At 42.2% G+C, this 26,230-nt stretch overlaps 1 protein-coding gene and 1 long non-coding RNA gene across 8 annotated transcripts in view; one reads left to right on the top strand and one right to left on the bottom strand.

Annotated features, from left to right (window-relative positions):
* The window catches only part of GRID1 (glutamate ionotropic receptor delta type subunit 1), a 687,534-nt gene that overhangs the window by 120,580 nt on the left and 540,724 nt on the right, over positions 1-26,230 (bottom strand). For all 7 annotated transcript variants that reach the window (XM_086381183.1, XM_086381179.1, XM_086381184.1 and 4 more), the window contains 2 exons: positions 3,605-3,706; positions 2,025-2,222 (listed from right to left, as the gene is read on the bottom strand). In XM_086381183.1, the coding sequence (XP_086237309.1) occupies positions 2,025-2,222; positions 3,605-3,706 (300 nt within the window). The remainder of the gene's footprint in view (positions 1-2,024; positions 2,223-3,604; positions 3,707-26,230) is intronic.
* Positions 8,410-9,816, top strand: LOC147342792 (uncharacterized). The gene is made up of 2 exons (XR_015156577.1): positions 8,410-8,554; positions 8,849-9,816. It is a non-coding gene; the product is annotated as an uncharacterized LOC147342792 (long non-coding RNA).

Here is a 26,230-nt window from a genome sequence, read left to right as displayed (position 1 = left end):
GGTTTTTTGTTTGTTTGTTCTGTTTATGCTTGGAGAATATTTAAGGACTGAGAAGGAAATCTAGGGGATCAGGATAGGTTAACAACAGAGGATGGAGGGAAACTAACATATGAAACCGGGTCCAGAGCAGAAGCGAGGGAGGTGACTGGTGACACCAGTGAGGGCTGAGCTGTAATAGGAGGAAAAACACTCCCCGCTCTGAATCTGGAGGTGAGAGCACATGTCTGCAGATGTGATCTTTATAGGAAGTTGAAATAGAATCTCATGTCCAGATGTCTTCATTTCTTTTCTTGATAGAGAAGTACTTCTTTTTTCTAGTTTAAGATAGGAGATTATTAGGTTGCTTGAGGAGAAAGATAAAATTTTGCAACAGTTTCTAAGGAATGTTGCCAAGGGACCCAGTAAAGGCCATGTTAAGGAACTGGGGCTGTCCTGAAGGCCCAGCCGAGGTGATGGCCACACATCGTTTATGCATCTATCTGGACAAACTTGTGGTTTTCTCCTCTAATTGCACAGAGCCGCCTGGATGTCAGAGTCAGAAGGTAGGTAATAGAACCAAGTCAGGGTTTCAAGGTAACAAGAAATCAAAAATAATTTAGGAGAATCACAAAAGATGAAGGAACAGGGGTTTATCTGGACAACCACAGAGGGCACACCAGGCGGGAAAGGATGCCATACCAGAAAGGCATAGAAATCTTAGAGAAGAATGAACCTCAAATACATGTGCCAAGTGAAAAGTGTCAGAGACAAAAGACTGGTATGGTATGACTGCTTTTATAGTACATATTTGCAAAAGCAAATCTATTGACTCAGAAAGTAGATTAAGGGTTGCCTAGGGCTGGGTTGGAATGGGATTAATTGTAAATGAGTATGACGAATCTCATTGGGGTGATGGAAGTGTTGCAAAATTAGACATGGTAATGGTTGCACAGCTCACTAAATTTCCTAGAAATCATGAATGATACATCTGAAATGGGTACAGATTATATATAAATTATTCCACAATAAAGTTGTTATGGGTTTGGCTTTTGTTTTCACCTCCTTTTTTATATTAAGTTGATTTAATGAGCAATTTCTTATCATTAACAGGATTAGAATGCATGCTACTGGAAAAAAATGACAGCTTAGGAGAAACTGGAGAGAACACAGGTATCCTGTCTGCATTTATGGGTTTATAAAGAAAAGGGCTTGTGTTTTAAGATAAAATGCCGGAGTCAGAAGGATGACAGCTTGTAGTCATGGAGTGGGACAGTGACAGCAACATGTAAGATGCTAACAGGATGCACGGGGACGGGTGCTCCAAGGTCACTGGAGATGAATGGTCAAAGCACTGGAAGCCCAGGGTTATCTGTAGGGATGTCAGAAATGTCCAGATTGATGGTGAGGGAGGACTTGAGCAGATCCACCAATGTAAACGGCTGTCAGTAAATAACCCAGAGGCCACAGGATGGCAAGGGAGAGGAGAGGGACACAGTGAGTTGGCCTCGTGCCGTGGGGACCAGGTTCTACGGCAAAGAGGAAGAGTAAAGATTTGAAATTGACCTGAGGCACTAGGGACTGCGATTTCACTTACCATAGCAACGCAGACACACCTGCACACTCATTCACACACACACATGCACGCGCACACACACAAGACACACCCGCCCGCTGCTGTGGGCCATGGAGAGAGATTAAGCACGCACCCATCTTCCCCACACCCCCGTCCCCGTGAGCACTGGGCTCCTACTGCAGCTCAAATGTGGGGGTGGATTTCATGAAGGGCACATGGTGCTTCAAAGGAATGATAGAAATGGACATAGAAGGAAAACCCAGAGTGCCTGGGCATTGGAAAATAAAAGGAAGAATGAGTACAGCAGGGAGGAGGGTGAGCGTAGAGGAAGAGATCCTTATCGTGTGGAGAAGGGTAACTGTGATCTGTCCAGCTGGTCCTGAGGTTCCAACTTCATAAGGGGCCCAATTAAGACATCACCCCAGAGGTAGACTAGGGGGCCCCTCCCCAGGGATCTGCTTTTGGGACCTACCTTGCTGATGAGCTCCCCGATCATCCCGTTCCAGGAGGTGTTATGGAGCTGGTGACCGTACCTGCCATCGGGGGCCTGGTAAATCTCGTATTTGAAGCCCAGAGCCTTGGCCAGTGCGTCCAGGACATCGATGGAGAACCCTTTGTAGCGCTTGGGCTGTCCAAGAATGTTCTCAGCCACCATCACAAAAGGTTCTTCCTGAGGACAACAGAATGAATGTTCTTCAACTAAATCACTGGCTCATTAACACACATCTTTCCAGGGTCTTATTGGAGAGACCAATCTGATGAACCATAATTTCAGAACATTTGTGGACACATGCACTGTATTTACCCAATTTAAGCCTGGAGTCTGAACCTTTCTGACTTTTTCTAAAGTGGTTTATGGATACTCAGGATACAGTGCACAGGAAAATCCCTCCAACCAGCATACTGACGGAGGAACAGATTTATCTGTCCTCTGTCATTTCGGACTCAGCTCAGCATCCCATTCTCCTAGGATAACATGGCTTGTTTTCATGCCTTCATTTGTGACATTCAGGACTCTGTCCTTTGGAAATGCTGTAATTCTTTAGGACACACACAAGAAATGTGAATACCTCTCATCTGGGATAATAAATGACAACAGAGGTCTGTGAACCAGGTTGAGAGAAGACTATTACATCTATCAGACTGGACTAGAAAAATGGATGCCGAGTCACAAGACAAGGTCATACCACACAGCAGATTAAACCTCACTGTCCAAAAGTCCAAAGGCAGGCCATGGGCACATTAACACATTTTGTGCTGTGTCACATGTGCTCCTGTAGGGCACACGGTCATCTGGAAAACACCTCAGGCTTCCCCACCATCATCCTGTGGAAATGACAAAGAAGGGGCCTTATGGCAACAGCCCCAGAGACCTCATTTCATTAATTTAATCTGGGGGTGGGGGGATAAGGTACAATGCTTATTCATGGTGTGCATATGGGGACAGCAGGAATGTCAGTGCCTGTCTTCCGAGCTAATAAGAGATAAATCTAAAATGTCTCCTCCAGTTGTAAAAAGTTGAAGAAAGAAATGGGAAGGAAGATGCTTTGAAGGTAACTGAAAGAAGTCAAAGTCTGTGCTTCCAGGACAACCATGCAGAGAAATTGCAACCAATGGTCTTCATTGTAAACTTTGTGTCACATGGGCCTATCAGTGGTGTTGGGTTTTAGAAGGATGTCTTCCCAACATCTTTCTGGGGACTCTAGCTAGCAGCAAAAATCTCCTAAGGACAACCTGTAGGTTAAGATCCTACGTCCCAAAACAAATAGAGCTGTTATCCCCGCTCTGGCGTTCAGCCCTGGTTCTGGATGAGTGGTCCTTGTCTAGAGCAGGCCAGCGACCTGCCATGGAGGGTCTCAGAGGCCCTGGAGCAGAATCTCCAATCTTACTCTTCCTTCACTATTCATAAAATTCTTTGAGTGAAAAGCCTATGAAAGTTCAAGCCACTACTTAAGATCCCCTTGTCTCCAAACTCAGCATTAAGCCTAACAGAGAGAAGCTCCTGACTCAAAGCCTGAATGACAGACCTCCCCCATGTGCCCAGGATCCTACCAAGACAGTCACCACTTTGAGAGTCAGTCCTTGGAGGCGGCTGCCCATGGGCCTTTCCTGCAGGCTGCCATTCAGGCCCTTCTCCGAGTCCCACGTCGCCAGCTGTGAAGGAAAAAGGGAATGTGAGGGACAGACGGGCACCTTGCAGACCTTAGGAATCAACCGCCGAAGTGGGCTCCTGAGTCAGACAGCTACGAAGACAGCAGCCCTAGAAGTCTCCCAGAGACCCAGAGCCATCTCACAACCTTAGAAAGAATAAAGGTGTGACAGATAGAGCTCCACCTCCTCCATCAGCTCACCTGGATCTTGAAGACTTAACACATGCTTGAAATGAAATCAACTTGTAGGAACTTGTTTACGGAATAAACATTTCTGTCCACCCACTGAGGCCATATCATCGAGCCTCCCACAAAGCACTCTCTTTCTTTACCGCTCCTTTGACTTGCCCAGGCCAGTGGTCCTTGAGATCACTTGCTTCACCAGGGAAAGATGAAGTTTAACAGTGAAGCAAGTAACAAAGACTCAGGTTTAAAGCTTGTGTTGCACCCTGATGCCAACCATAAGCAGGACCAAGAGCTCACTGTCTTACCACAAACTTCATGATTTTCCCTGATAGGTAGATAGAAGTCAAGAATACACATGCCTTGGGTCTGCCACATCCTCCCAAGCCTGCAGGATCTAATAGATGCATCCCATCTCTGTCAGGCACCTTAAGATGGTCAAGGAGACGCTAGCCTGGCTCAGAAACACCTGCAGACACAGATGCCCTAGAGACTGCTTCCCTTCCCTGCGTCCCTGCAGGGCCTGAGCAACAATGATAAACCCTTTGTCTAATCAGTGATTTTCAATTATTAATTGGTGAGATGTAAATAATATAGATATTGGCCCCATCTAGAGCCAACATAACCGGGATCTTAGTGCTTGGGCATGAGAAAAGTTAATGCTTTCCCAGTGATCCTGGTTGAAAACCTCTACTCTTCCAGGTCACTGGGGCTCTGACTTAGCTGCACATTAGAATCTCTTAAGAGGGCTTTTAAAACATCCTAAAGCCTGAGTCCCATCCATAGAGATTCTGACTTAATTGGTCAGTAGTGGATTGGACCATTTATCTCCTGGAAGATTTTAAGGCACAGCCTGGATTGTGAACCACTGCTATAGATGAAAGCAGTGATCCTCAAACCGTAATATGCAGACAAATCACCCAGGGGTTTTACATGCACTTTCTGATCCTGGGACCTGAGATTATTCCTGTCTAACAAGCTCCCAGGTGCTGCTGCTGCTGATCCATGGACCATCAGTTCAGTAGCAAGGGGTTAAAATTCAGATTGTCACAGACAGCATCTTACCCTTCATCAGAGAAAACCCACAAGACCCCTAGTTAGGCTAAGCAAAAAGAATTACCCCTCCGTGGAAAAGTGTCACCAGGTGCCCTAGAGGAGGCACCAATAGCATCACTTAAGGACACTTCTACTCTCCCAGCATTTCTCATAGCCCTGATATCTTCAGCAAGTTTAGCGCACACTGAGCCTTGAGTATGAGGCCACAGTTTCAGAATCTGTGGGGCCGCTCTGCCTGGAAGATACTAGAACCCCGAAGCCTACAGTAGAGACATCAGAATGAGCTATGTGATTCTAGAACCAGTTTAAAGGAACCTAGAAACTCCTGCTGTCACTTTGGATGTGATACCAGCTAAGACCCACTTCACCCTAAATAACAGGATGCCTGGCAGCGATGAGGATCATTTAGTTAGAGCATGGCCATATACTCTGAGGATCTCCCCCACAGCCACCACTAATTCAACTGTGGGGCATTTCAGTGAAGAGCAAAGTTAAGATCTATCCTAAGCCCTCTGCAAAGATATCAAAGATGTCATACTCTGGAAACTGGCATAGTGAAAAGGAAACCTGGTGGCTATCTCTCCACCAAGTCTCAGGAAACAGCCCTGGGACTCGGGATCAGCTCCTGCAGCTGGGTGCAGATGCTGGCCAAAGTGAGAAGACAAACTCAGACAAACAGATTTAGGGTCTTGGCTCCTTACATTCTTTGGGCCCTGTGATACTGGACTTAGGGGACTCGTGGTATGGATTTGGGCAGCCTGCATCTCATCCCCAGACTTGTTCAGCCCAGGCATTGGGGTTGCTTAACCCTGTGTGGTCTGTGGCATGCCCTGGATTGGGTGGTGTGATGAAGGTTCCCTTTACTCTCTTGTGATTTACAGAGTTACGATGGAAGCAGTGATGACATGGCAGTTCCAGGGACTGGATATTCTGCTCTGCACCAGGACTTGAATTCCTGACACCTGCTGCCCAACTTCCTCAGCACTGGTGAAGGGGCATCTCCACCCTGTGCTGCTCTGGCTTGGATTCCAGAATACCTGGAATGAGGTTCTGCTTGGCATTGATCAGACTTCATCTGTCTTTCCACTAGGATTATAATCAGTCATGGGAGTGGAGGCAGGAAGAAGCACTTGGGATAAGGCCTGTCTGTCTAGGGTTTTAGCTCCGCTGTGAGAAGGGCTCCACCTCTTCATGCTTGTCCACACCATCCTCTGCTTCTAGCCCACTGCCCAGCTCAAGGCAGCAGCATCTCTGCCCCAGGCTATCGCAACAGCCTTTCTGCTGATCTCATCACACTGTCTTCCAACCCTCCTCCATTGTGCTGATGTTTATCTTAAATAAAATCAAACATGGACTATGTTAATTAAAATTTCCTAATCAATTCCTATTTCCTAGAGAATAAGTCCTAACACTTTTACACTCAGCCAAAAGAAAGCCCTTTCTGATCGAGACCCAACCCTGACAGTCAGCTCCAGCACACGCCAACTCTACTAAGTCCCTCATCTTCCTCACGCACATGGTGTTCCCTCCTCTCCACATTGCAGTTCCTTCTGCCTGGAATGCCACTTCTCTTCAACGGGGTCTGCTACACTCTTACTCAATTTCTTTCTTTCTTTTTCCTTTTGGCCGAGAGGTACGCGGGATTTTAATTCCCCAACCAGCTATTGAGCCCGTGCTCCCTGCAGTGGAAGCGCATATCCCTAATCACTGGGCCACCGGGGAAGTCCCTCAATTTTCTAAAACAATAAAAAAGAAAAGCTTTCAACTGTAGTATTTTTAGATTCACAAAAAAAGTCATAGAGATTGTGCACAGACTGTCCATAAACCCCACGCCCAGTTTCTCTTGTAGTTAAGGCGTTACTTTAGTATCAGCATACATTTCCTCACAGTGTTAGTCCCTTAACAGTGTCTGCCTCTGCGACCCCACTGATTATAGCCCACCAGCCTCCTCTGTCCATGGACTTCTCCAAGCAAGAGTACTGGAGTGGGTTGCCATTTCCTTCTCCAGGGGATTTTCCAACCCAGGGATCGAACCCAGGTCTCCCACATTGCAGGAGGATTCTTTACTGTCTGAGCCACTAGTGAAGATCTATTATGGCTCAATTAAGTTTTAGGAAATTTCTACAAATCTCCACTTATAAAGAGAAAAGAACTAAAGAAAATGTGTTGTTGTTTAGTCACCAAGTCATGTCCAACTCTTTGCGACTCTATGGACTGTAGCCCGCTAGGCTCCTCTGTCCATGGGATTCTCCAGGCAAGAATACTGGAGTGGGTTGCCATTCCCTTCACCAGGGGATCTTCCTGACCTGGGGATTGAAGTCGCATCTGCTGCATTACAGGCAGATTCTTTCATGTCTGAGCCTCATAACTAATGAAATATTTAGCTCAAATCTCCACCACTGATACAGAGCTGCAGTAGAAATGATCTTCCACTCTGGACCTAAGTCTGTGATCCTGCTGTGCTATTTGGGTTTTTTATCTTGTTCCCTGGGATCAAAACCCTGTCTTCATAAACTGTCTCTAGAGGCTCAGGCTCTTGGATTGAACCTTGCCTTGCTTATTCCAATCTCCAGAGTTTCTAACCTTGCCTGAATGCCATTCTCCTCTAGAAGATCAACTCTCTATTACTAGCATAGATTTTGGGAACTTGGAGATATTAAATTAGCATATATTTAGGAGCCAATAGATCTATGTTCTAGGTATGTTTCCCCCACTCACCTTAGTGACCTCAGCACATTTTACAGCATAGTACTAAATCACAAGAGGCAATAAATATTTTTGAATAAATTTATCTTCACTGAAATTCCATTTTCTTATCTATAAAATGGAATAAAAATGCCTTTCTGCCTACCATGTTGAAGAGCTACTCAAAGGAGAAAATGATTTTAAAATAATACATTAAAAATTGGGGCTTCCTTGGTGGCTCGGTGGTAAAGAATTTGCCTGCTAATGCAGGAGACACGGGTTCAATCCCTGATCTGGGAAGATCCTAGTTGCTGCGAGCAGCTAGTCCTCTAACTACAGAGTAGCCCCCTCTCTGCACAACTAGAGAAAAGCCTGCACAGCAACTAAGACTCATCTCAGACAAAAATAAAAATAAATAAAATTATTAAAAACTTAAGAAAAAGCAGTAGTTTAAAAATCCATAATAACAAAGTAACGGATCAGGATATAAAAAGGTATGTGCAATGTGACCTTAATTGTGTGTGTTTTTTAAAGGCAGTGGTTAAAGTGGGAAGAAATATATTTAAATGTAATATTTGAATTTATCTTAGTGGTGGAATTATGAATAACCATGATTACCTCTTTATGCTTTTCTAGGCTTTTAACAGGTTTTTCTTTCCTTTCACAAAAAAAAAAAAAGAAAATAAGATTTTGATAAAAATAACTAGCAAAGGTAATGAAGCCAAATCCCATCACGTGTACTTGTGTGATTGAGGGCTGAGTGGAAGGAAGCAATCAGAGTCAAATTATCTGTCAGAAGGTCAAGGCCAGGGTGAGAGTCAGAACTCAATACAACAGTCCTCTGGCTACAAGGAGCTTTGGTTGAGGTGCCCATCTCCTAGAGGAGGCCAGCATCAAGGTTCTGTGGGACAGCATCTTATATTCTAAGGTATTTCCAAGATGCTGTGGGGCCCAAGAACCTGTTGGGTTTGAGACAGGGCAGTGGCCCCTCCTAGAACCCAACTCCATGCAGACAGGCAATCTTTCTCCACTAAGGAAGAAGCACAGCCCCAAATTATGTTAGTTACTTCTTGAGCCATCCCAAGGCTAAGTCATTTAAATCAAAGTGCAACTACATGAGGAAAAAAAAAAGATTCCTCCAACCTGTAATTATTATTCCTGTTTCTTTTGTCTGAAAGTATTTAGGGCTTAAAGATTTTTATTTTATTGTTTTTCAATACAGATTTCTCTCTCCCTGGCCTCCAGGCATCCTGTACTCTGACAAAGAAAGAAAAAATACTTCAAAGAGAAACCAAAATTCTGCCTTCAAACACATCAAAGTAACCATGTTCCAGGATCTTGGATCCTTCAAGTCGAGCAAGAAAGTTTATTATTCCCTCACATCAGCCTGAAGCCAAGCGCCCTAAGCTGAGTGAATCTCCCTATTTTCCCAAAGACTTGAGCTCTTGCCCAAATCTTAAGACCAGAGTGGTAAACTTTCATTATTTCTGAGTGAGGCCATCTCTCTGAGCACCTGATATGTAAGATCAGAACACAGAAAGTCACATCCTTTTCAAACAAAATCTTTTGTTTAAAAGACTGCAGTGGAAATTAAAAATAAAGTAAAATAAAAGCCTGTAAGTGGATTCCCAAACTTGCAGCCCATCAAGATTAGGAGAGACTGTGTTCTGCCTCCCTCCTGAGGGTGCCTGGGGTCCCAGTTCAGAAAGCTGGAGAAAAATTTTCAGATAATAAAATCTAAATGAGGCTGATAGGCTTGATAAATGGGAAGCCAGAAAAATCTTTCACTCGGAGAAGTCCTGACACTCAGTCATACAGCTGCAGACCATTTCATTTGTGCATAAGTGCATCTTCGTTGACTTTCCTCTTGCATTTTGCAGACAGAATTTTGTTTATGGGATCGATGAATTTATGGCCACAGACACCCACTTTTGACAGCTGACCTGTCAAGATCAGAGCCTGAAAAACTAATTTCCAGCACTGTTAAAATGAGAACTGCCGCTATTTGATAAGACAGCTATGGTTTTCATTCATTGCCAAGATCTGCTCTACCCAAACCAGAAGCGAAGATGGAGCCAGAGGTTACAGCACAATCGTCACTTGAAAAGAGATACATGGTTTCAAAATCTGATGATGACAAACAACTGTTCAAGAGATCAGCCAATTGGAGAATAAATTTCATAAACCATTGGTCTCAGGAAAATATATTTCTTTGAGTCAATCAGGGTGTTCTTCATGTTAGCATTTGAGTTGTGAGATACAGGGGTTTGGGACTTTGTGGCCTATCCTTATTAAATGCAGGACTATTAACCCTAAATGAGATGAACCTCATTTGGAAGATTGGGCTTTGTGGTCTGTCATCTGGTTATAGAGGTGTTGTAAAGTATTGGTTTCTTTCCCTGGGGAGGAAGAAGGAGAGAAGAGGCAATCCAACTGCTTTACAGCCCAGAATATGACCAGCTTCATACATTGAGCCTTGCCAATTCTTTGGGAGGGAAGGGGGAAGAGAAGAAGGAAAGTAGGTTTGCTTAACCACAAATCTCATGAATGTGTGCACGCTCAGTCGCTTCAGCCGTGCCTGACTCTTTGTGACCCTATGAAATGTAGCCCACCAGGCATCTTTGTCCATGGGATTCTCCAGGCAAGAATACTAGAGCAGGTTGTCATTCCCTACTCCAGGGGACTGAACCTAGTCCGACCTAGGGACTGAACCTGTGTCTCCTGCATTGCAGGCAGATTCTTCACCGCTGAGTCACTGGGGAAGCCCAACCCCAAATCTCATTCAGCTAAATCCAGCAAGACAATAGATCAATAACCTCTATCATCACATTTTTGCAACTGAGTAGGCAATACTTTGGTAGTAAACGTGTCTCAAGAGAGTACTAGAAGCAGGAAGTGAAGTTCTTATGACCGTGCCTATTAGACCTCACAGCCATAGTTGGAGCCCCATCTGAGCAGTATCCTCATCAACTGAGTGCAGACATCTTCGGCTGGGATACAGGCTTTGGTATGATGGCATATTGAGTTTATCATCATGTCAGTACATGGGCTTTTCTGAAATAATAACTCCTCTATTAGCTTTTATTTCTCAGCCCATTTTTATTAGAAAATAAAACCATTTGATATGTGTTTCAAAGAATCAGAGCCTTGGGTAGGGGTGGGGTGAAGGGGGAACCCACATCTTGCATCACCCTGAATTCGGTGATTCAGCCAGCACTGATCTCAGTCAGGAAACGCACCCTTTAAACTTTGGCTAAATGCAAGGACAATATGTTTAGACACAGAGCATCCTGGAAGCAGAGTGTAAGCATCTGAAAATAGGATATTAATATGTGCAGCCAAGGCCCCTAAAGAAGGCCTACTCTGAGAATTTGTTTTGGGAATTTCAGTGCATCAGGGTTACTAAGGGCAGGCTTGTAGAATATGAACCACAGGATAGGGTCATCAGATCGGATATACCCATGGAGAAAGGTGCCAGGACCACTCTTGAGGCTCCGGATCTGCTGTATAAGGAGAGGGAAGGGTTCTCCCTCTGAGGCATGGGATAACTGAAATTCTGAAAGAATTAAGCATTTGGTGAAAGTTGTACTTTCTGAAAACAAGACCCAGCAGAACTTGGGCTAAATGTCCAAAGGAAAGAGCCCTTAGAAAATGAAAGAAAAATGAAATACTCTGGAGAAATATCATATATGAGAGCTTCATGAAAAAATCTTTAGCAAGGATCAGAGAAAGATACTCCCCTGGTAGTATTACAGAGGAGGGCAAGGAAACCTAGTCATACCCTTGACCCAGATTGCTCACGATGGAGCTACAAACAGACCCAAACTCTAGCTTCTCCTCTCTGAAAGCCCCAGGCACAGAGGGCCCACTGGGCTCACACTAACCACCTCCAATGGTGCCAGCAATAAAATTCTTCTGTCACATCCACAGGGAGGATGGTGGCAGTCCAACTTCAGCTTAAGATACAGAAAGTGGAAAGCTGACATTGCTCTCATTGTACCAATCAAACAAACAAACATTCAGATCAACAAAATATATTTTATTTATTTTTAAATTACTTACTTTATTTATTTATTTACCACATTGCGAGGCATGCAAGATCTTAGTTCGGGATCCCCGACTAGGGATGGAACCCATGCCCCCTGCAGTGGAAGTGCAGAAGCTCAGAATCTTAACCGCTGGACCACCAGGGAAATCTCAACAAAACTATTTTTTAAAAATCCTCTGAGGACCCTGTGGTCATAAGACCATCTGGCAAACTGAATTTCAAATAAGAAACTCCTCCAAGGAGAGACAGGATATAAGAAATATTTCATCTTTGGCAGAAAATGGCACAAAAGAGGTGGTATTAATAGTTATATGAGTGAATAGGAAGGAAAAACCCTGAAACTTTACCAAGTTCTTAAAGGGCATGTGCGGGCCAGCCTGACAGCTGAGGCTCCCTGGGAGCCCAGATTCAAGGGCGACCCTACTGTGGGGGCCACATCCACTCATTAGCTCTTTCCATCAAGCCTCCACTGGGTGCAGAAAGAAAAACGGAACTCGTGAGCCATGGGATGATAGCAGATACAAGATATTAGTGTCTAGTATAGACTTGTATCTGGTATACATGAAGAAATCTTACAACTCAATTACAAAAAGGCAAACACCTCAATTTCAAAAAATAGAGAAAGAACTTATTTTCCAAAGAATATATGTGAATGGATTATATGCATATGAAAACTCAACATCATGAGTCATCAGGGAAACATCCAACAAGACCACATGACATCCCACTATACCACATAAGAATGGCTAAAATCAAGGCTGATGTTACTGAGTGCTGGTGAGGATCTGAAACGCAAAAGTGCAGCCACTTGGTAGGCAGTTTGGCAATTTGCTATAAAGTTCAATGTACGCTGAGCACACCCTCCAGCAACTCCACTCCTAATTATTTCCATAAGGGAAATATAAAATATGTACACACAAAGGTCAGGATGTGGGTGTTCACAGAGACTTTATTCATAATAGCCCCAAAGTGGAAATATGTCACATATTTTCAGTCACATGTCAATCATGGTGACTGGTGAATGAGTGGATAAACAAAGTGGGGTATACTTGTACAATGGAATCAGATCAGATCAGCCGCTCAGTCATGTCCGACTCTTTGCGACCCCATGAATCGCAGCACGCCAGGCATCCTGTCCATCACCAACTCCCGGAGTTCACTCAAACTCACGTCCATAGAGTCAGTGATGCCATCCAGCCATCTCATCCTCTGTCGTCCCCTTCTCCTCCTGCCCCTAATCCCTCCCAGCATCAGAGTCTTTTCCAATGAGTCAACTCTTCGCATGAGATGGCCAATGTACTGGAGTTTCAGCTTTAGCATCATTCCTTCTAAGAAAATCCCAGGGCTGATTTCCTTCAGAATGGACTGGTTGGATCTCCTTGCAGTCCAAGGGACTCTCAAGAGTTTTCTCCACAGTTCAAAAGCATCAATTCTTTGGTGCTCAGCCTTCTTCACAGTCCAACTCTCACATCCATACATGACCACAGGAAAAACCATAGCCTTGACTAGACGAACCTTTATTGGCAATGTCTCTGCTTTTGAATATGCTATCTAGGTTGGTCATAACTTTCCTTCAAAGGAGTAAGCATCTCTTAATTTCATGGCTGTAGTCACTATCTGCAGTGATTTTGGAGCCCCAAAAAATAAAGTCTGACACTGTTTCCACTGTTTCCCCATCTATTTCCCATGAAGTGATGGGACCAGATGCCATGATCTTCGTTTTCTGAATGTTGAGCTTTAGGCCAACTTTTTCACTTTCCACTTTCACTTTCATCAAGAGGCTTTTGAGTTCCTCTTCACTTTCTGCCATAAGGGTGGTGTCATTTGCATATCTGAAATTACTGATATTTCTCCCGGCAATCTTGATTCCAGTTTGTGTTTCTTCCAGTCCGGCGTTTCTCATGATGTACTCTGCATATAAGTTAAACAAACAGGGTGACAATATACAGCTTTGACATACTCCTTTTCCTATTTGGAACCAGTCTGTTGGTCCATGTCCAGTTCTAACTGTTGCTTCCTGACCTGCATACAGATTTCTCAAGAGGCAGATCAGGTGGTCTGGTATTCCCAACTCTTTCAGAAATTTCCACAGTTTATTGTGATCCACACAATCAAAGGCTTTGGCATAGTCAATAAAACAGAAATAGATGTTTTTCTGGAACTCTCTTGCTTTTTCCATGGTCCAGCAGATGTTGGCAATTTGATCTCTGGTTCCTCTGCCTTTTCTACAACCAGCTTGAACATCAGGAAGTTCACGGTTCACATATTGCTGAAGCCTGGCTTGGAGAATTTTGAGCATTACTTTACTAGCGTGTGAGATGAGTGCAATTGTGCAGTAGTTTGAGCATTCTTTGGCATTGCTTTTTTTGGGGATTGGAATGAAAACTGACCTTTTCCAGTCCTGTGGCAAAAAGGTGAATTTTCCAAATTTGCTGGCATATTGAGTGAGTTTTCCAAATTTGCTGGCATATTGAGTGCAGCACTTTCACAGCAGCGTCTTTCAGGATTTGGAATAGCTCAACTCGAAATCTATCACCTCCACTAGCTTTGTTCGTAGTGATGCTTTCTAAGGCTCACTTGACTTCACATTCCAGGATGTCTGGCTCTAGGTGAGTGATCACAACATCGTGATTATCTGGGTCGTGAAGATCTTTTTTGTACAGTTCTTCTGTGTATTCTTGCCACCTCTTCTTAATATCTTCTGCTTCTGTTAGGTCCATACCATTTCTGTCCTTTATCGAGCCCATCTTTGCATGAAATTTTCCTTTGGTATCTCTGATTTTCTTGAAGAGATCTCTAGTCTTTCCCATTCTGTAGTTTTCCTCTATTTCTTTGCATTGATCACTGAAGAAGGCTTTCTTATCTCTTCTTGCTATTCTTTGGAACTCTGCATTCAGATGTTTATATCTTTCCTTTTCTCCTTTGCTTTTCGCTTCTCTTCTTTTCACAGCTATTTGTAAGGCCTCCCCAGACAGCCATTTTGCTTTTTTGCATTTCATTTCCATAGGGATGGTCTTGATCCCTGTCTCCTGTACAATGTCACGAACCTCATTCCATAGATCATCAGGCACTCTATCTATCAGATCTAGGCCCTTAAATCTATTTCTCACTTCTACTGTATAATCATAAGGGATTTGATTTAGGTCATACCTGAATGGTTTGGTGGTTTTCCCTACTTTCTTCAATTTAAGTCTGAATTTGGCAATAAGGAGTTCATGGTCTGAGCCACAGTCAGCTCCTGGTCTTGTTTTTGCTGACTGTATAGGGCTTCTCCATCTTTGGCTACAAAGAATATAATCAATCTGATTTCGGTGTTGACCATCTGGTGATGTCCATGTGTAGAGTCTTCTCTTGTGTTGTTGGAAGAGGGTGTTTGCTATGACCAGTGCATTTTCTTGGCAAAACTCTATTAGTCTTTGCCCTGCTTCATTCTGTATTCCACGGCCAAATTTGCCTGTTACTACAGGTGTTTCTTGACTTCCTACTTTTGCATTCCAGTCCCCTATAATGAAAAGGACATCTTTTTTGGGTGTTAGTTCTAGAAGGTCTTGCAGGTCTTCATAGAACCGTTCAACTTCAGCTTCTTCAGCGTTCCTGGCAAAAAAACTATGACAGAGGCAACAGCATGGACGAAGTTCGAAGCATTACACCAAGGGAACGAAGCCAGACACAAACACCACAGACTTCATGACTCCACTTATATGACTTCCTTGAAAAGGCGTTATTATAGGTCCTGGCATCCAGTCCCATCACTTCAAGGCAAATAGATGGAAAACAGTGGAAACAGTGACAGATTTTATTTTCTTGGGCTCCAAGATAACTGCAGACAGTGACTGCAGCCATGAAATGAAAAGATGCTTGCTCCTTGGAAGAAAAGCTATGACAAACCCAGACAGCATATTAAAAAAGCAGAGACATCACTTTGCTAACAAAGGTCCAATAGTCAAAGATATGGTTTTTTCAGTAGTAATGTACTGATGAGAGAGTTGACCATGAAGAAGGCTGAGCATCAAAGAATTGATGCTTTCAAACTGTGATGCTGGAGAAAGCTCTTGAGAGTCCCTTGGACAGCAAGGAGATCAAATCAGTCAATCCTAAATGAAATCAACCCTGAATATTCACTGGAGGGACTGATGCTGAAGTTGATGCTCCAATACTTTGGTCACCTGATGCAAAGAGCCAACTCACTGGAAGAGACTCTGATGCTGGGAAAGACTGAGAACAGGAGGAGAAGGGAGTGACAGAGGTTGAGATGGTTGGATGGCATCAGCGATTCAGTGGACATGAGTTGAGCAAACTCCAGGAGATAGTGAAGGACAGGGAAGCCTGGCGTGTTGCAGTTCATGGGGTCATAAAGAGTCAGACATGACTTAGCAACTGAACAACTGAACAACAGTAGGTCCAGAAGATAGATCAGTGTTGGCCTGGGGCCAGGAATGGGAGGAGGGTATCAAGTGAAAAGTAAAAGGGAGGCTACTTGGGGATAATGGAAGTGTGACTGTGATTATACTACCATTTACATTTGCCAGAGCTGATCACATTGTACAACTGATGAATGTGTACAATTTGATCACGTTGTAAAAACCAATGAATTTATTGCAAGTAATTGCATCTAAATAAACCCAACTTGTTCTATATACATACACACATCTTGATAATAACTTGGCAAAGGATGGAGCCATGTGCTGGAGAGGTGGGCTAGTGGAACTAATCTATCATGAGACCCATCTATGACCCTTTGGTAAGGACGGTGAGATGAGAGGACTCTCAGAATAACATGATGGGCAGTGTTAGTACACTCAGGCAATTGTACCTGAACTAGCCAGAGCTAGATGGATATCAAGTGGCCAAGAAATCATTTATCTATCTAGAAGGACTGAATTCATCTTTATAAAGGTTTAGGAAGAACATAAGGGTATTTTCACCTTCAAATAGTTCCTTGGTTTGTGGGTTTGTGTGGGAGAAAAATTAGATTACATAACATTATATATAGTGTGATCTGATTGTTTTCATGCTTATTTCATTTTGCGAGATGGCACACGTGGGTGACTAAGACACAACAGGGCAGTTGTAAGTGGCTATTTCTGGAATTAAGTAGAGTGATGAGATTGCAGGGAATGTTCATCTCTTGCCCAATACTACCCTGTAATGTTTGAATTATTTTACAGAGAGGAAACATTGCTTCTGAAATCAGAAGAAAAACAATAAGCTATTTTCATTTTGAAGCTGCACTGCAATCTGGAGTATAACTGAAATGCTGATTTCGTATCTCTAATTGTTTTAGGTGTATTGGTTTTGTCTCTCTAAATAAACTGCAAGTTCTACCAAAGGCAGTATCCATAATGAAACAAGCCAGGATAGAATTTGCTTCTCCCACCTGTGTGCTGGGAGACCTCTGGCAAGTTACTTGAATTGGTTATATTGTTTCTTGGCCTGTGTCAGCATCTGTTATTGGTTATTACTAGGCATTAGTTAGTGTTATTGACGATACTTTTTTTTCTCAGGTATTTACTATGCTCAGGTCCATGCTAACAGCTTAGGATATTTTTGCTAGTGTGAATTGACTAGAATTAATGGCACTATACATCAGTCTGAAATCTGACAAGATACCTCCTGACAGTCAGTACTATGAGTCTTTGCACTGAAAAAGGAGCTTGTGTCTCTCATTATACCGTCTCTAAATGTTGGGCTATCTTCTCTGCTTGTCCTTTGTCCTCTGAGTCTGAGTTATCCTTGAAGATCATTCTAGAAATCCATCCTTGAACCTTTCACCAGGAGGACGCGTCTCCCTTTGGTGATCCCAATTCATAGCACTCCAGCCTTGACCCTGTGGAAATGCTTTTCATGATATATTAACATTCCATGTCTATTCTTCACAAATATACTCTATCTCTTTTAAGGCAGAGACTCTCTTTTCCTCATTTTGATTCCCTCAATAAAATTTTATTAGAAAAATTAATAAAATTTATCATCCCCTGGGCAGTTCTTCATTAACTAGTTGAAACTGCATGCTCTTCACAAACTCTTAGCTCCCAGGATACATCTCATATCTGAAGCTCTGTAAAAGGCTTTCTCACTCACTTCTGGTTTATTTATAATGGTTGCAAGTGCCTGGGCTGGATTTTCTCTTTTGCATGATTTTGTTTTGCATACTTACTTTAAGACTTCTGGTCATGGGAAAGTGTTAGTAAAATGAATGTTTCAAAAGGCATTTTAAATACCCACTTTTTTTTTTACATCTTTACCTCTAAACTCTCTTTGCACAAAGTGTGGTGCTTGGACCAGGGCATCACATCACCTGGAAATTCATTTAAAGCAAACAATCTTGGCTCCATCCCATGTTTCTTGAGTCAGCTTCTGCATATTAACAAGATTAATGTGCTGAGAAGCACAATTTCTAGATCATGCTATCATGATTTCTGATCTAGAATCCTTATGAGCTGCTTTACCTATCTCTCAAAGCCTCTTCTCCTCCTGCTATCTAATCCCTACTCTGCAGCCAGAATTTTCTTTCTTTTCCTCTTCTAATAAAAATTGTTATTGTTCTATTTCACTCTCCTTCTCAAAATTCTCAAGTGGTTCTCTGTTAAACTTGGATTTAAAAGCATGTGTCCTTTTCACGGCTTATAAAACTTTCCAAGACCTGTCCCAGGCCTGCTCTTCAAACTAAACCCCTGCCACGCTCTCCATCTTAGTTACTAAGTTCCAACAAGATGCACCACCTTTCAATTCCTCTCTCAAGCCACACTATTTCCTGCCTTGGGAACTCTGTGTACCCTCTTCACCTTCCCGATAATTCTTATCACCAGCCTTCACATCCCATTGCTGGCTCTTTCTCATCTGGCAGGTCTTACCTTTATCCTCTTTATAAAGTCTTTCCAGCTCACTTTTCCCAAGTACTCAAAATGCTTAAGCACAGAACTTTGTTATTTTCTTTACAGCTCTCAAATATTGTATTATTAATAGTCAAAATCGCCCTCCAAAATAACTACTTTTTGCTTCTATCTGTTCTACTCTTTGTTTTGCTCACCATTCTATATTCAACCTTTGATACATTTCTGGCATATAGCATCCACTTAAGAAGTATTTGTTGAAAAAACCAAATAAATTCATGAATTAGTCTAAGGGATCAGCAAAGTTTCCCATAAAGGGCCAGGCAGTAAATATTTAGGCTCCTTGGGCCACATGGTCCCTGTGGTTAACTACTCAAAGAGTACACATGGCTTGGTGCCAATTAATCTTACTTACAAAATAAATAACAAGCTGGATTTAATCCAAAACCCATAGTCTGCTGATCCTTAAGAATAAATATCTTTATTTCTATTGTTCTTTCTATCTATAATGTTTGTGTCTCCAACTGAGTTTTTCAAAATACTCCACTTCTTTCAAGGTTTAATTTATCACTGAAAAAAAAATTGCTGAATTGTCATGTTTTCTGGAAATCCCATTTTATCCCTCCAACCAGAAGAGGCAGATCCTCCCGCATCCTTAAAGCATTCTGCTTGCCCCTTTTCTGTGGCTCAGATCGCATTCAGAGTTCCCTGACAGCTCCTGGAGCAGATTGTATTTTCTAAAGATGGTTGTGGCAATGTTTCCCATCCCACATTCTCTTCTCTAATGTGACTTCACCACCCCCTATCAAGAAGTGATGTTTAATTCCCTTCTCTCTTAAAATCTGGTCTGAATATGATGCTGCTTGTCTTCAAGTCTAGATCAGAAACTTCTGCTTGACTCTTAGGATGCTCGCTCTAGGAAAGGAATTTTCAGCCTTGACCACACTGACATTTGGGACCAGGTATTTGTTGTGGACCTGGGGGGTGGGGTGTCTGCCCTGTGCACTGTGGGATGTTGAGCAGCATCTTCCCCATCCCCATGCCCCCACCAGAAATATCTCCAGACATTGCCAAATATTCCCCCAGGGACAGAATCATGCTCCATGTAGAATCACTTATCTAAGAGAAGCCTGCTACCAAGCAAAACGTTCAGCATCCCTGAGACTACCATGCTGGAAAAACCACACATAGGTTTTCTAGTCAACAGTTCCAGATGAATCCAGCCTTCCAGCCACCTCTGCCAAAGCACCAGACTTGTGAGTGAGGCCATATTAGACTCTTAGAATCAATCCATCAGGCAGCTGAGTATCATCAAGCAATCTCAGTTAATGCCAAAAGAATCACCAAGCCAAGCCCTGATCAAATTTCTGACATGCACGATACCTGACATACAGTATTATTGTTTAAAACAGCAGGTTCTGTGACATTTGTTATTAAGTAGTAATAACTTGAACAGAATGTGGTATCTGGAAATATGGTGGCATTCCGATGGGGAAAATGTAAAATGTGTGGAATAGACTTTGGGACTGTGGAGCAGAAGGAATCTAGAAGGACCTTAAGGAGACTTTTAATGGAAGCAAAGTGAACCTTGAGGAGGCTCATGAGTTTAAAGGAAAGTGAGGCAAATATTACTGGGAGTTAGAGAAAAGGGTACCCTTGTTATATAATTGCAGCAAACTAAGCAAAATTGTTACCTGCAGTAATTTGGAAAATAGAAAATCAACTTAATAAGCAGATCATTGTGGTTTAGTCACTAAGTCATGTCTGACTCTTTTGCGACCCCATGGACAGTAGCCCACCAGGCCCCTCTTATCATGGGTTTTCCAGGTAAGAATACTGAAGTGGGTGCCATTTCCTCCTCCAGGGGATCTTCCAGGCCCAAGGACTGAGCCCATGTCTCTTACATCTCCTGCACTGGCAGGCAGGTTCTTTACCACTAGCGACACAAAGTATCAGGCAGAATTTGAAGTATCTTTTGTCCTCTCTTAGCTATATATCATAATGTAAACAAAGAAGCATAGACAGCTCAAAGATGGAGTACAGAAGGGATTTTGCTTTCAAGCAAAATTTACAGAAAATATATAGAAGCCATGATTTGTTAGATTCAAAAATAAAATTATTTCTCAACCCAAGTCTCCTGGAGCAGAAAATTCCAAAATAAATGAGGTTCTTGATGCAAAGAAATCTCATAGGTTATTTCCCTTGACTTTTGACTGGTTTCTCTTGGAATTTATAAATTGTGGTGGAAGTGACACTGATTTCTGAAGCTATATTCTAAGAGAGCATGCAATATCCACTTGGTTCTTTTGTGACACTTGTTCTGAGGGAAGTCAGTCACCCAGCTGTAAGAAATCTAACAGCCCTGAGACTGTCATACTGCATGTAGGTTCCCTGGAAGACAGTCTTGGATGAGCTCAGTCTCCCTTTCCACTGCCAAGCAACCTGACATACCAGCGAAGTCCTCTTGACTCTCCAAAAACCAGCCCATCTGCCAGCTGAGTACAACCAAGAGATCTCAGCTGTTGCCATGAAGAGCTAAGCCTGCTCCATGTCCTGACCACCAGGATCTGCGAGACATAATGAAATGTTGCTGTCGGATGCCACTAAATTTGGGGGTAGTTTGTTATGCATCAGTGGTAACAATTTTGGGACTTCCCTGGTGGCTCAGTAGTAAAAAAATCTGCCTGACAATGCAAGAATCTGCCTACCAATGCAGGAGACATGGGTTCGACCCCTGGTTCAGGAAGATCCCACATGCCACAGAGCACTTAAGCCCCTGTGCTACAACAATTGAACCTGTGCTCTAGAGCCCGGGAGTCCCAGCTACGGAGCCCATGCACCGCAACTAGAGTATCCCACTCTCTTCAACTATAGAAAGGCCCGCATAGCAACAAAGACCAAGCACAGCCAAAAATAAATATATAAAATTTAAAGAAACAGTAACAGTTTCCTCTGCATTTGTCCTTGTGCTCATTTTTTTTTAGGCTTGTAGGATCCAGTTTCCCAACTAGGGATTTAATCCATGGCCATGGCGGTGAAAGCGCCAAGTCCCAACTGCTAGTCTGCCAGGAAATTCCCTCCTGTGCTCATCTTAAAGGTATGAACGGATTCATTTCTCTCTGTATTCTTAAGGTGTCTATAGTAATGCCTCCCAAACATTAAGTGGCCTTTCTTTCACTCTACAAGGCGTCACCACACATTACATCTCATTTGAGTGTCACAGATACTTTATGAGTTAAGCAGAATAGGAATTAGCATTCTCAGTTTAGCGAGTGCAGAAATCGTGGCTCAGAGAAGTCATATGACTTCTTTCTTGTATGTCTACTAAATAGTTGAGGGAGGCTGTAAACTCAAGATTTCTGAATCTAAGACCACTGGGATTTTCTTGTAAAATTCTCCCTCCACACATAGTAGGGCCTTCATAAGCATCTTCTTGTCTCATAAAGGAAGAAAGAAGGGACAGATATCTCCAAGGCTGTTAATAACCGCAGTGATAGAATCTCTTCTGACTCCAGGATTACAGATGAGGGGCAGAATCCAGACATGTTCCTGAAGTCCTTAAATTTCTCCCAACATTTTATTGACATTCTGGGAACCAGATCATTATACTGATGCAATCTGGAAACTTCACAGCCTCAGACCTCTGTTCTCTGGTCTCTTCTTCTTAGCTTCACAATTTAGAGGTCTCTCCAATTGCACAGAAGGTAAATGGACAGAACCAGAATCAAACAATTAATATTACCCAGAAAGTGTAAATAAGGGTGGCAATAAGGGAGCTAAGACCTACCCCTGAAGGTGATTGTTTTATATAGTAGGAATCTAGTGAGAGAGATTTTGAAAACATTTCTTGTTATGGGAGATGGGAAAGACTTGAGCTGGCTATAGAGATAGTTTAGGAAGAGAAAGATGGCTTTTCCTGTTTCTCATCTTCTCTTCCATAGTCCATAATCAGAGAGGAAATGATATTTGCTTTCAGTCCCAGTGATTCTTCTTTAGATTATACATGTAACTCAGATCTGAAAGTAACCAAATAAAGCATCTTTATTTCTACAACAGTGGAAACAAAGTGAACATCACACTACTCTGTAAGAGGACTTCAGAGAAGACTCTGCCTCGCATGAGCTTTAAGACTATGAGTCATAGCAATAAAGGGTATCGGTCATCTTGACTGTGTACATCGAAAGGTCAGCATCTGAAAGTATCTACATCTTTGTGGCCTCCCTGGGCTCAGAACAAATACCCAGGAGGGTCATTTGTAACTGAACTGAAAATAAATGGAGTGGGGTAAAATGTTCATATAACTTCTTATTGATTGAGACAGTACAGTGTCGTAGAAAGTACTAGGGTTGAAAAACTTACAAATCAAGAGTAAGATTGCCTGAAATATATCATATGACCTCAGCCAGTTAACTTGAATATTCTATGTCCCATAGTCATCACCTGAAAATTGGGGATGAGAGTTTATATTTCAACTCTCTCCACTAGTGAAACCCTGCCTGAAAAAAAGAGGGCTGAGAGCTAAAATGGAACAAAAAGTTGATATTGTATTAATAATACAAAAGCAAATATTATCTTTGGCAGAATGAGTTGGAAAAGACTTGAATTTGAACCCTAACTTAGTCACATGGTAATTATAGCCTTGACCAAGCTACTTAACCCTTTTCAACCTCAAGCTTTGCTATTTTTAAATAGAGAATATAGTAGCCTTGATGGTAGGTTCTTTTGAGTTTTAAAATCTACCAGTGTTCTGATCACTTTCAAATATTTCTTCCTAGACCAGGTTTTTTCCCTGGCCACCAGGTTCCAGTGTTTGGGTTCTAACTTAACATCTCCATTTGAATACTTAATGGACAACTCAAATTCAAACAAATACCAAACATAACTTTGATCCTCACACTCCTGAAATATTCATTATGCACTACTGTTTTATTTTCATTCCCTCAGTTACAAGCACCATCATCCACTTAGTTGCTTAAGCCAAAGACATCAGAGTTATCTTTGATTTCACCTCCCACATAAAACCCATCTGCTTCTGAAATATGTCCTGAAACTGAACCATCTCTGTTGCTGCCTCCCAAGTCCCAGCCAACAATACCATTTAGATCCTTGAGACCGCCTGTAACTGGTATCCCTAAAATGACCATTTCCATGCCAGCGGCATGTGGTTATAGGCAGTTACTGTTCACCAATATCAGTACGTTTTCCCTTAAATTTCTCAGTCTTCCTCAGTGAGGGTGGGGCTACCTCTAGGGAATACCTTCTCCATGTGTTGACTCATGGATCCCGGCAACATCTATCCTGTGATTATCTCTATCAACACGTGATATCCATGACACAAAGACATGAAAAGAAAAGCGCACAACTCTTATACGCTCTTGACAAAAAGTAAGGATCCCTTTTGCAAACATCCCCATTTGTTAGAAATTTGGGCACAGGGGCTTATGACTAGCATATGGTTTTTATGCAGAAGGTGAAATCAAAAATGACTACGAAGTCTTTGCAGAAGCAACTAACTTTGTGCGAACAAGAAATGAACTTGTATTAGGCTTCTGACAGCAGCACAGTCCAGCTTATCCTGACCGTAGTCCATCCTTCACACAGCAGGTGGAGTGATATTCAGAAGCATAAATGATCTCGTATCACTCCATTTAAAATGCTCCCTTAGCTCTCAATTAAAATAAGATCCAAAATCCTAAGCATGACCTACAGCATTCTCCACATTTTGATCCCTATTAGTTCTCTGATAACATAGTATCACTTCTTCCTAGTTACCTGAAACAGCCACGGTGGCCTTTTATTCCTCAAACATTCTACAACTATTCCTAGTGTAGAGCCTTTGTACATGTTATTCTTCTAGAAACATTTTTACTTTAGAACTATTCTGAGTTGGCTTCTTTGCATCATTTTCAGTCAGTTCTCATTTTCTCTAGAGATTCCTTGTCAATCCTAAGTAGATTCTCCTGCTGAGTCCCTCTCTGTCTCATTTTCTGGTTTCATTTTTGAATAGTATATGTCACCATATAAAATTATGCAACTTATTTTATTATGTAATTACTAAAAATTTTAATAAAGGTGTAGTCTATCTCCCCTCACTGGAATATAAGCTACATGAGGACAAAATACTTTTGACCCATTTTCAGCAGTGCCCTTAGCACTTATGAAAATGCCAGGTACAGACCAGGCACTCAATAAAAGCTAATAATTATTACTATCACAATGTCCAGTAATGCGGATATTCATGCCTATTTTTATAGTTACTTGAATTCCAACAGAAACATCTATCCTGGATCTGGAAGAATCTTAATATAAGATCATATGGCAACTTCCCTCACCCAAAATTCAGGGAAGACAGTTATGCTCAAAAGCACAAGATTCTTCTGACTCATGATCAGGTAAGAATTAGGCATCTGATCACCTCTCATGATTGGCTGAAGGTGTGATGCTTCAAAGGTGTCAAACACCTGGGCTTCCCAGGTGGCCCAGTGGTAAAGAATGATGGATTCTTTACCTGCCAATGCAGGAGCCACGGGGATGGGATCCCTGGGTTGGGAAGATCTCCTGGAGGAGGAAATGGTAACCCACACCAGTATTCCTGTCTGGAAAATTCTATGGACAGAGAAGACTGCCAGCTACAGTCTATGGGGTTGCAAAGAGTTGGACATTACTGAGCAAACACACACACACACACACACACACACACACACACTTCTGCCCCCCAGTCTCATAGTCAAAAAGCCTTGTATCATAAAACATCTTTAAAACTGAAAGGAAAGAAAACCAGTAATTATATGGAAAAAGACAAAACCAAATATTTCCATAAAAGATAATATGTAATTACCTAACAATCATGGAACTATGTTATATCTAATGTCATAAAAAGATAAGTTGTAGTGATGTACTATTTCCTGCTTATAAAATATTTTTGAAATTAAAATACCTAGCTGATGATACATTGAAACGAGCACCATCATAATACAGGGTAAATTGATACTCTGTGGAAGGCACTTAACAGTCTGCTTCAAGAGCTTAACAAATATACCTCTTGACCAGTCATTTCAATTCTAGGGGACTTTCATAGGAAAGAAACTCTACTCATTAATGACAAAAAATATCACCCACATAGATGATCATCAAATAATTAAATACAATAGAGAAAATAAACCAAAAAGGGTAATTTAAAATCCAATTACATGAGAACTGTTAAGTAGGTATGGTCCACCCCAAGATATAATATCATACAGTGCTAAAAACAATTACTAGAGATCGCACTAACATTAGAAAATGTCATGACCCTAAATGTTAGTTAGTGAAATCAGAAGGGGACTCTTGTAACTGTTGAAGAAGTGTTTTGTCAGTAGAAATAGATTGTATTGTGCATGTGGTTTGAGGGGAGGCCCTGGAAAAGAGGACACAGATGAAGGCAGATTCTGGGTGTTTCCACTCTCACAGCCTCAAGAGAGAAGGGAGTCAAGAGTAGATCAGAATCCAACTAAAAGGAGCAGAAAGTCTGTTGAAGTCTGAATTGCAAAGGCACCCCTTCTGGTTGCCCTGGTTACAGGCCTCCTTTTCTTGGTGATGGTATTATAAATGGGCCAAGTCATATGCAAATGAAGTTAGCAGTATTAGTGAAGAGCTGGGTTGACTCTGAGAAGCTATGCTTTGGGGTAGGGCTGGTGAAGAATTTGAAAAGAGTTTGTGCAGGAGACAAAAAGTGACAATGTCA

Source organism: Bos grunniens, chromosome 28 (genome assembly GCF_055505025.1).
Source record: "Bos grunniens cultivar Pamir isolate PY7600 chromosome 28, Bosgru_T2T1.0, whole genome shotgun sequence".
Classification (NCBI taxonomy): Eukaryota; Metazoa; Chordata; class Mammalia; order Artiodactyla; family Bovidae; genus Bos; species Bos grunniens.
Note: the sequence above shows the minus strand (reverse complement) of the source record. Positions and strands in the feature narration are given on the sequence as shown.